General features: G+C 31.3%; 1 protein-coding gene and 1 pseudogene across 1 annotated transcript; one reads left to right on the top strand and one right to left on the bottom strand.

Annotated features, from left to right (window-relative positions):
- LOC149165624 (hyperosmolality-gated Ca2+ permeable channel 1.5 pseudogene) overlaps window positions 1-8,341 on the bottom strand; it is a 48,005-nt pseudogene extending 39,664 nt beyond the window's left edge.
- Window positions 8,342-8,825: 484 nt separating this feature from the next.
- LOC149165623 (NAC domain-containing protein 1-like) lies at window positions 8,826-11,780 on the top strand. The gene is made up of 3 exons (XM_089432332.1): window positions 8,826-9,110; window positions 9,210-9,502; window positions 10,385-11,780. The coding sequence occupies exons 1-3, from the start codon at window positions 8,930-8,932 to the stop codon at window positions 10,919-10,921; spliced, it is 1,011 nt and encodes a 336-aa protein (XP_089288458.1). The 5' UTR covers window positions 8,826-8,929; the 3' UTR covers window positions 10,922-11,780.
- The last annotated feature ends 302 nt before the right edge of the window (window positions 11,781-12,082 follow it).

The raw sequence follows: 12,082 nt of genomic DNA, 5'->3' as shown, positions 1-12,082 counted from the left end.
AGTGGAGACATCCATTCAAGAAGAGACCTCCAGTAGGGGGAAATTTCAAGCCAAGTCGGTAGAAGGATCACATGCAACCATACCTCTAGGTGTGAGGTGGGGCGATATGAAACCTTAGTCCAAGAGTTTTAGAAATTTGGGCAGGGTCCATTGAGGTGTGTTTGTCTCATGGATCATTACCTTGCTACAAGGCCCCATAATATTGAGTAGCAGGAGGATTACTGCCAATCAGATACTGAGGAGTGCATAGCAGTGTTGATAGAAGAGCAGGAGGCTCAATAGCAAAGTGAGCAACAACATAGTTTTTCCCAGTAGACAATTGCATACATAATTGATTCATTTTTTTTTTGTTTGGATGCTTTTTAATTACAGATATTGCAGTAGCAACAACAACAATGACAAGAGTTGCATGCAGAAAATTCCAAAGGTACAGATTTGGATAGAGTTGAATTCCTTTCTTGTTGAGAGGGAGTGTTGAAAATACCAACAAGAAATGTTAAAAATAACATCAAGAAAAGTCCTAATTTAATTTTGTCCTTGAATTAAATTAGGAATTAGATTGTATTTCTAATTCTCATAGAAACTTGTAATAGTTAACTAATTTAATTTGACTTAGTTGGCTCAGTTAATTCGAGTTGGGAGTCTATCTAGAGTCATGTAGAGTGGTTCCTAAATTTTAGGGGCCAAGGTTGAGTCATTTTGAGTTGTAATTATTTAATTCAATTAAACTAGTTCCAACTGATGGAGGAATTAATGGGAGTTCCAGTAGTGGGGTGTAACCAGCACTGCTCAACCAGTAAAGTGAAGATTCACTTATAATTAACTCATGCATGTCAGATCAGAGAAAGGGCCAGTTGAGATTAGACTTCAGGGACAATGTACTATCAGTTGTATAATCATCTGAATTGTATAGATGGTGCATGGAATCAGAGGAAGGCATATGATGGATTGCACAATTATGAATGAGGAATTTCCCAATTAAATATGGGTTAATTTCCTAGAAAACTGCACAAGGAAATAGGAGCTTGGAAGATAACAAATTTTGTTAAGTATTGGCTGGAGCTTGTTTGTGAAGTAGTGATATAGATTATGATAGTACAGAGTGTTCTGAGGCTTGAGTAAAGCATTGTAATCTTCTCAATTTTTCTAATAATTTAATGCAATATACAGATAGCAAGGTTTTTTAGTTGTGGCTTTCCCCAGAAAATTATTGTGTTATGTGCGATTGAATTATTCCTTTTTTCTTCTTCATGATTTCATCGATCAATTATTGTTTCCACTTATGAGTAGAGTGGATTCAAATCAAATGTTTTAGCATATTACAATTTGTAGTTTGAATCTACAAGGAATTTCTACAAAGCTATGATTGAGAACTGTCATATAACCATGCTTATAACCATCATATAACTAGATAAATAACAATGAGAGAACATCCATTAAAGCCACGTAATAACAAGTACTTTTATTCATCAAGGCAAGAGAAACTTAGCTCTTATTAAGCATAAGAAAAATCCAATTGGGTTTTGGACTTCCACGTACCACCCGACCATAGATTGGCTGAATCAAATATTTCTTTCAGCGAATCACCCCCGTGCCATATTCCAAGCATGAATGTGGGATCTCATGGGATAAACCAATCCATAAACAACCAAGGGAATCCATAGGTTAAACCACCTCCACCCTTACCATACCGCGACCTCACCTAAGCCGATGCCAAGATCAAAAAACTAAACAAAGCTTGGATGCCTCTGAATTTATTCTCTAATACCTTGAGGAATTTTCCCGTCTCCACCATCAAGCTTTACCGTGTATCCCGTCGTTACCGATCAAGGGATTCCTAAACCTTTGGGAAATTTTCTGAGACCGTCTCACCTGGATCCAAAATATTCCAGCAATCTAAAGCTCAAATCGAGAAAAGTCCCATCACACCATGGCTATCCAGAAATGGCAAGGCTAGGCTAAAATCCACTGTCGAAACCTGACAAAACCCATACCAATTACAAAAAATAACAAAATACCAACATGCACATAGCCTGCATGTCAAAAGCAATTAGAAAACCATACATGCAATCTGTTACCTACAAGTATTCCTTTTGAAGCTGCTTGATCCAACTTTTCCTAACTTTTCCTTAGTTTCTTTTGCTTTCCTTGTCTTTCATTTTCTTGCTTGCTTTCCTTCTCCTCTTGGTGCTCTTCTCCTCTCTGAGACTAACTCCAAAACTGAATTGACAAAAGGCTACCAAATGATGCTTTGATGTATTTTCATTATTCATGCCTCTAATTTCTTCAAATTCCCATTATTTTCCTTCATTTCCTCCCCACATGCAACCTGTGACCTTTCACCTTCCTTTTTCCTAGTTTCTTTTATTTTATAAAATAAATACCAATTATTGTCTTTTTGCATTTCCAAATCTTTTGCCATTGCTTTGCCAATTTCCCTTTAGCCATAAACACATCAAGTGATGCCCACTAGGATATTTTGCCCAACATTCAGTTTGAAATAAGTGTCCCTTAATCATGGTCTTATTTTGCCTTTATTAACTTTTATTACATGAACTTTTAACATGGGGCTATTATAGATCAAAACTCCATCAGCCAATCATAGCAAACGAAGAAAAAATGACTTTCCATATAAAAGACATTTGGTTTCTCTTCTCTGGGTAAATATATTTATTATGAACAAGATTCAAAGATATTTAGTAAGATTGAAATTGTGTTTATTATAAATCAAGGACATGTCATTTGAAGCTATAGACATTTGGTTTCTGTTCTCTCGATAAATATATTTCTTATGAACAAGATTCAAAGATATTTAGTAAGATTGAAATTGTGTTTATTATAAATCAAGGACATGTCATTAGAAGCTATAGACATTTGGTTTCTGTTCTCTCGGTAAATATATTACTTATGAACAAGATTCAAAGATATTTAGTAAGATTGAAATTGTGTTTATTATAAATCAAGGACATGCCATTTGAAGTTATCTATGTTTTTCTTTTCAAATAAAGGGGATGAGTCAACCACAATCATCTATAACTCCTAAGAATAAATAGAATCACTATAAATTTACAAAAAAAAATGTTGTGTTGTTTTCTATTTTAGATTTTGAATAGAACGGATGGTGAAGAACATGTGATTCCACCTAAAAAAATCATAGGTTGAGATCCAAAAGAAATAAAGTATATAGAGTTCTCTAAACTTTTTGTTTTTTTTGTTTTTTAAACATCTACATGCCTAACCACTTTAAATATCTATATAACAATAACCTAATTCTAAATAATATAAAAGACAAGTGTTTGAAATCGATTTGCAGTGGTCTTGCCCGTATTCTTACTCCAAATAAGTCCAATCCATTTAAATCTATAGCCACTCAAAATATATTCAAGAATATATCTGGATAAGGAACTACTGATTCTGTAACAGTCCAGGTATTACAACAACCCATGGAGGTATGTCTGAATCAATGACATTTGACCTAGTAAAATTACTGCGCTGGGAATGTTTGGTGAGTCAATGAAGGCTTCTCGTTGAAGTGCATGCCCCAGAGGTAAAATTTCTTGGAAGAATATTATTGTCACAGATGCGCATATTTGTATGGATATAACAATGGTGTGACGATTCAAATACATCAGCTGTAAAGTATGTGAGTCAAAGGTAGATGAGATGGAGAAAAGGTAAACAGAGGCATACATACATAATTTCGTGTGAAGGAATTTAAAGCTTTTGATTTGTTCAAATCTGGAAATTCAAACTTTCATGGCTATTAGACTTTGATGTCCAATTCTTGCGCGAACCCATGATACGTGAACTTATTTGGCCTGAGAATTGACTGAACATAAAATGCAAGTTCTGTGAATAGACTTTTGGTTAAGTACTGCTTTTCAGAATCGTCAAAGACGCACGAGCAAAATGGAATATACGGCGGAATATAGATTTGGTGGCAGTTCGGTTGTCAACCTTTCACCAACTCCAGCACCATTCCCTGATTCTCGCCCCATTAACATTGACAAGACAACGTGGCGGTGGCTGTCAATTAATTTGGAAATAGCAGGAGTTATATAGGTTGAGTCACTAGGTTAGGTTTAAACCCATTGGAAGCCCATAGGTTACTGGTAGAATCGAGCTATCAGGAAATTCGGTAAAGGTGTATGAAAGGGATAAAGTACTTAAGACTTCGGTTCCAATGATTTTATCAAATGTCAAAGTAATTTGGAAAAAAATGGATTGGGAAATAAAATTTGGTTAAATTTGGGTTCCACAGTTTTAATAATGGAAAACAACCTATAAAGTCCTTGAATTTTGGCTCCAATAGTTTTGCTGAATTTCAAAGTAATTTGGAAAAATTGAAATGGGAAATAAAATTTCGTTAAATTTGGAAAAAATGAGGTAGGAAATAAAATTTGGTTAAATTTGGAAAAAATGAGGTAGGAAATAAAATTCGGTTAAATTTGGCTTTACTTTTTTATTAATTTTTTAAAGAAGAATTTATTTATTTTTTAAATGTAGTTTTATTAATTTTTTAATGTGTTTTTTTTATTTATTTAAAATTATATGAAAATTTTGGCCATGGGTTTTGGATAGATAGTGATCGGGTGTTGTGAAGGCACTTTTGATGTGAAATCACCTATCGGGTGTTGTGTTAAGGCACTTTTGTTGAGTGTTGTGTTAAAACACTTTTAATGTGAAGTCACGGATTCAATTCTCTACCTGATTTGAGTGATATATTGAACATGATGAAGATGTAATATTGTCGAACTTACAAAAAAATAAAATCATATGAAAATATTAGTAATAAATTTTGTTATAAAAGATAAATTTAATTTAATTTATTTATTTTGTATGGAAAGAAATTAATAATTGTGTGAGTTTAATATTCATATAATATGAAATTTATTCTAACTATTATCATTATAATCTCTAAATACTTATATATATTTTTTATATTACTTCATTTGAAAATTTTAAATTTAAATTTTATTTTAAATTTAAGATGAGGAAAAAAAATATAATTTCATTATAAATAATTATGAAAAACAAATTCAAATTTAAATTTATGATTAAGAAAAATGATTTTGAAAATATATATTTAGTTAAAATAGAAAAAAAAAATTAACCATATAGACTTTTCCAACATCTTTTCCCTATCACTTTAATGTTTAGTAAATTATTTTTGACCTTAATCTTGATAATATATTATGATTATATTAAAGAAATTGAATTCACACTCTTTATATTATTATTAAAAGATAATTATATTTGTTACTAATTTTCCAACATCTTTTGCAATCACTTTAATGTTTGTTAAAGTAAATTTGACTTTAATCCTAATAATATGGATTAAATATATTGTGATTATATTAACAAGATTGAATTTACATTCTTAGTTATATTGGTTATTAATTTGTAAATTGTATTAGCCCATAGTTTAAACATATAATTTAAATGTCTAATGTTTCGTAATATTAAAATGTAATTATATTTATTATTAGTTTATAATATTGGTAATTAGATTTATTATTAATTTATAAATATAAGTTAATAGTTTAAACATATAAATTTTAACATTTAATGTTTAGCATAAAATTTAGTTTAAATTTATAGATTTTAATATTTAATGGTTTGGTATTTAATATTTTGTTGTGTAATGTTTATGGAGTTTTGGATAGATGGTGATGAGGTGCTTTATTAGGGCACTCTTTGATGTGAAGTTACTGGTTCAATTCTCTGCACTAATCTGAGTAATATATTAGACATGATGAAGCTGTAGTTCTACCAAACTTAAAAAATAAAATAAAAATAAATAAATAAATAGAATTGTTGTGTAATAATTTTTAAGATAATTTTTTTTTGTTTAATTAAAATGAATTTAACATAACATATTAATTAGATAATTAAATATGTTTATAATAATAAATTTATGATAATTATAATATTAATAATTAAATTTAAAACTTAATAATATTTATAGACAAAAATATTATTATAATAAAAGTTAAATTATTATTATTATTATTTTTAAATCAATCATATAAAGAAATCAAATTTTATTTCATTGTTATAAAAAATTAGTATTTTAGTATATTTAATTCCTTTTATATTTCACAAATTTAAATTTAAAATAGATTTATTTTTTATTTTCAAAAATTCTTCATTCATATAGTTTAATTCTCCCCGAATAGTTTCCAACTTCAACTGCTCTTATAGTTTGAATTTGTCAACCAATTGATGTAAGCTTTATGACTTTTATATCCAAATATAATACATAACAATGAATACTAAAATTTGTACTAATCAAATATTTATTGAAATAGATGTAAGATATCATTAAAATATATATAATTTTGATACAAATTAATAGAATTTCTCTTAATCAATTTGGTTGAATTTTAACCTCACATTTATAGAATATAAATAAAATAAAATAATTTATAAACTTTATATTAAAATTTATATTATTAATAAAATATTTTTAGCTACCATATTTATATATTATTTTTATATATAATTATTTTTTAATAAATATATTAAATTATATAATATTAAAATTAGTATATGTTTGTATGCATGCACTTAAAATTAGATATTACCTATAAGTAAATTAGCACATGATTCTTTATCATATTTATATATTATTTTCATATATATTATAAAATTAATTTTTAATTAATATATTAAATTAAGTAAAATTACATCTTAATTAAGATTAATATTTGATTTTATGCATATGACAAAAATAGATATTTATTTGTTATTTAGCTTTAACTTAAGATTTAAAGTGTGTCTAATTGGACAGAGTTAGTTTCTTCTAATATAAGAAAACATAAATATTATAAAAATCTAACATCTAGATAAGATATTTACTTGTTTATATTATGTTGGTTAAACTTGTTATTTCATTTTGATGTAAGATTTAAAGTGTGTCTATTGGTTTAGAGTTAATTTTCTTCAAATATAAAAACACGTAAATGATATAATAATCTAAGATCTAGAAATATTGCATTATCAATTATTTACTTTAGATATTTTGTTTTTTTTTTTATAATACTTTTATCCACAAATGAACCATATTTATATATTATTTTACATATATTTTATTTTTTATATAGTTTTTTTAATTAATATATTAAATTATGCAAGATTGCATTTTAATTAGGATTAGTATTTGGTTTTATGCATGTGATCAAATTTAAATGTTAAGTATAAATAAATGAATATATGATATTCTTTTAAGAAATTTAATAATATGAGATATTTATTTGTCTCTATTATCTTGGTTAGAAATATTATTTGGTTTTGATGTAAAATTTAAAGTGTGTCTAATTGGTTCAGAGTTAATTTTCTTTTAATATAAGAAACATAAATGATATAATAATTTAAGATCTAGAAGTATTGAACCACTAATTAATTATTTTAAATATTTTGATTTTTTTAAATATTTTTATTCAAAGAAACATATTATATATTATTTTCATATATATTATATATTTTATACAATTATTTTTTAATGGATATACTAAATTATGTAAGAGTGCATTTTAATTAGGATTAGTATTTGGTTTTATGCATGTGATCAAAGTTAAAAGGGACGTATAAATAAATGAGCACATGGTTTTTCTCTTTGTGGCAAATTTAACAATGATTAATATAGGATATTTACGTATCCATATTATCTTGGTTAAAATTGTTATTTAGTTTTGGTGTAGGATTTAAAATGTATCTAATTAGTTAAGAGTTAGTTTTTTAGAATATAAAAAAATGTAGAGAACTTAATACTATAAGATCTAGAAGTATTGGACCACCAAGTATTTTGATTTTTTAAAATAACAATGATGAGTCAACTAACATTCACAAAGACGATCCTTATCCTAAATCCAAATATGATAAATTTTATTGCCTTACACAAATAAAATTATTCAAATTATAAAATAACATTTTTTTAATAAGATTGAATTACTCAATAGGGTTAGAGTTAATCAATATTGTACTGTTGTACTATCAGAATGGGTCTTTCGCCATTTAAGAAAAGATCCCAAGAAGTCAGTTTTCACTGCTTTTGAGGGGAAATTAACCTCTGCAATAAACATGCAGGGAGGCTTAGGGTTGAGAATATTTGAATATTGACCGAGTGAAAAGTGAGTTGCAGTGGATATGTATAACTTTGAGATCGAAGGATGCGATTGGCTGAGGGCCTATGATTGTCAAAGTGAAAATTTTTAATGAACCCACCACGAGCATGACACGCACCCAGCACACCAAATTCATGAAATTCCTTGTCCTCATCAGCAAGAGATGCCCACCAATCTCCATCGCTGGCCTGCCTTCTCTGCACGCTTGCACGCATTCTCACATATTAAATTAACACAGTGGATATCCTTCCAACACTTACACACACAACCATATCTGAAATCAACCAATAATTGCATATGTTGCCACTTTCAGATTTTGCTGTAATTTGACTTTTTGAGAAGAGTTTCATGTACACGGGATTCTCCATGGATGTCCTCCCCCCTCACACTTTGGTACGTTTACGAGGTAATTAAGAGATTCCCCATGTGGATTTTAGCCAGCAATGGGTGGGGAGAGGGGGTGGTTTGAAATTTTCTGTGAGAACCAGTCACGATTGTATGGAGGTCGCTTTCATTCCAGCTCAACAGGATACGTTTCAGCTTTCCAGCTGGGGAAAGAAAGCAACGGAAGTGGCTCCACCCGGGCCACCCGGGTGATGCCAGGTGCCCCATTTCAACAATCCAGCTGCAAAAAATAATACCAATTTTCAGTATTTTTTTATTCAATCCTCAAGCATAAAAGGGCGGGGTAGTCCCCTCTACAACATTTCAAACTCCTCAGCTTCCTTCCATTTGCCTATTGTTTTCCTTAGCTCACAAGGAAACGGATTTTTTTGGTTTATGTTTTAACCCAATTTGGTGTGATGGAGAGACCAATGACCTTCTTGGCTTCCAATCCCCAGTTACCCCCTGGCTTCAGATTCCACCCCACAGATGAAGAGCTCATCCTTCACTATTTGAAGAAAAAGGCCTCCTCTTCCCCACTTCCTGTGCCTATAATTGCTGAGATTGATCTCTACAAGTTTGACCCCTGGGAGTTGCCTGGTAGTTTAATCTAGATTCAGCTGTCCTGTTATCATATTTTGGCTATGTGGGCATTTCTGTTGTGTTCTAATTGGCTCTGTGATTTTGTATTTGTTTCAGGGAAGGCATCGTTTGGGGAACGAGAATGGTATTTTTTCAGCCCCAGAGACCGAAAGTATCCTAATGGGGCTCGTCCTAACCGGGCTGCTGCTTCTGGGTACTGGAAGGCCACTGGAACAGACAAGCCAATTGTGATCTCTGAATCAACCACAATACCTGTTGGGGTGAAGAAAGCTCTGGTGTTTTACAGAGGAAGGCCCCCTAAGGGTATCAAGACTAGCTGGATTATGCATGAGTACAGGCTTACTGACAGTGGAACATCAACCACTGGCCATAGGAAAGGATCCATGAGGGTAAGCCACTAAGTTCTTACATTAATCTACCAGATCTATGGATGGAGTGAAATGAACATTTTGTTGTTTTTAGAACTGGTGAATAAGAGTCTAAGGATTACCTCAGATTGATGGTAGATATATGGAATGGTATCTTGGACTTTTGGCATAGACTGTACAATTATAACATCTTTTTGTAAATATCTACATTGTATATTCATTATAATAAACTCACAAATCCATTCATGGATGTGGTCATATTTGGAGTTTAATGTGAAGGAGATGAGCATCTTCCAGGTCAACAACCAACTCTAAGTTTTATATTAAAGAAATCTGATAGGGTGGTGACACCATCTAGTTTTTAGAAGAAAAAGAAAGAGGGGTATACTTCATGGAGAATATTTTATTAGTGAACTCAATATTATTGTACAAGTTGTTCAATTTGATATACATTAGATTTAGTTTGTATTTCAATCCTTTCAATTTATTAGGGGAATAGTTGGTATATCATAATTTTTTATTGTTTAATTGATTATAAAATAATATATTTATCTATATTATTTTATATTTATGTATTTTCCTAAAATTTGTTTTGAGTAACTCAACCTCTTTAGTTTTCATAATTTTTTAATTTATTTCCAGATGAATCAAGATGATCTCGTAGTTGTATGAAAGTTTACATAGATCCATGTTAATGGAGCCAAAACATCATTTAAATTGCATTTTTATATTTGATATGTAATAGTTTCATAATGTTTTATGAATGAAAGATTTAAATGAACGTATTTGAATAGTGTGCTAGGATAATTTATCCTTTAGTAATAGTTTCATAATTTCTTTCCAGCAGCAAATGACAAATCCAGATTATTCTGACTCACTTGTCTTGTCTGTCTGTGCATTCAGTTGGATGACTGGGTTCTGTGCCGAATCTACAAGAAGAAGAATACCAACCCTAGACTAGCAGCAGCAAAAGAGAGGGACGAGCCTGAAATGGAGGATGTGTTGGCCACTTTACCTGACATAGATCAAGATCAGAAGCCTGCCATCCCCAAGGTTGCATCCTTCACTGGACTACTGGATGTGGAATATCCACTCTTATCTTTCTTGACAGACAATTCAGATTGCACTGGACTGGCAGGTCTACCAGAGTTGGGATCCTTCCGCAACAACAGCAAAAGGGAGGAATACATGAACAACAACAGCAACGACACACCTAAACAACAAAGCTCCACAGCATTATCATCCATAGACAGCAAGGTTCTGGATTCTCTAAAGAGAACCCTTTCCTTGGGATGCATGGAGGATGAACCTGCCCCTGCAAAGAGGCCCAACATCAACAACTACAACAACATGCCATTCTTTGTTAATGCCTTTCAACCGAACCAGACATATTATCAATACCCACAGAAGCTCATGTTCAATCCCATGGAAGATTTTTAATCCTTTGCAGAGACCTTGATGAAACTTGTCACAACTTATCAAGCTGTGAAACACACCATGAGTCCTCATTACTTGCAAGGAGCCAACAGTACTACCAATTATACTAAGCATGTACATAAGCATTCATACTTCCCAATAGTACCCAGGATTTTTTAAGCTCTTCAATAGGTCTCTTTTTCATTTTCCCGTTTTGTTGCACCAAGCTTAATCAGTGTCATAGGTAGTGTGTAAACCATGGTGGTAAACTATCCATATTAGCATAAAGTCTGTAACAGGTCAGTATGTTCATATAATTTGTTCACTGGGTCCTGGCATTTGTAAAGCATACTGCAGACATTATGGCTTCATAAGGTCTGGGAGTAAATTTACAGAGTGCAGTGCATCAGTTAAGGAGTATTAGCATCGGGAGGCAGGAGTACAACCCTGCACCAACAAAGCAGGGACACCAAATTTTTGTATCAATTTCAAAGACTTATGGTCTATACATATAAAGATTCAATGGAACATTTGTGCTTTCAATCACTGGACCAGATCAAATGGATTTAGGAAGTCTGTGCAAGTTTCAAACATATATTCCAACAGTTTGGGGTTTTATTTTTGCCCATTTCTGCATCGTACCAGGGGTTCTTGTTATCGTTAGGTGGATCAGGGCAATGAACGGAAACTGACCCATATATAGGGGTTCATTCAATCTACACTTTTTATTTTCATAGGGATTGAATTCAAGCTTCAGGAGGGAAAATAATTTCCCAGTGAGAGAGGCGATCAGGAAAATGGTGTAGCAGATTAGTCACAGAAATGCCCATCAATATTGTACTGCGACGACTTTGGAATCAATTGAAATATACTTTTCTTGCAATGGAAGGCTCTTCTGTGTTTTGACCCTTGAACCTCATGGACGTGCTATTTGTCAAGTTATGCCATACAACAAAATATCTAAAACCGGGATGAATCAATCTGTCGGCAGACTCAAGATGCTCTGTTCTTAAGTATCCTCGCCTTCTGCATAAGTTTTTACTAAAATATTTAATTCTCACGTGAACGTGATCTGGTCAACCGTATTACATACTCTGTCGTCTTTCAATATATACACTTTCGCTCATCACGTAATATTTAGTTTTAAAGCTAAAAATTTAACGGTTATTAAAATAAATTTGACAA

This window comes from Pinus tabuliformis, chromosome 5_1 (genome assembly GCF_031772625.1).
Source record: "Pinus tabuliformis cultivar Carrire ecotype Pingquan chromosome 5_1, CPIR1, whole genome shotgun sequence".
Lineage (NCBI taxonomy): Eukaryota > Viridiplantae > Streptophyta > Pinopsida > Pinales > Pinaceae > Pinus > Pinus tabuliformis.
The sequence above is the reverse complement of the archived record's forward strand: the minus strand, read 5'-3'. Positions and strand labels throughout refer to the sequence as shown.

Coding starts and splice junctions, on each gene's coding strand:
- LOC149165623 (XM_089432332.1), top strand. CDS start 8,930: ATGGAGAGACCAATGACCTTCTTGGCTTCCAATCCCCAGTTACCCCCT. Junction 9,111..9,209: donor TGACCCCTGGGAGTTGCCTG/GTAGTTTAATCT, acceptor TATTTGTTTCAG/GGAAGGCATCGTTTGGGGAA. Junction 9,503..10,384: donor ATAGGAAAGGATCCATGAGG/GTAAGCCACTAA, acceptor CTGTGCATTCAG/TTGGATGACTGGGTTCTGTG.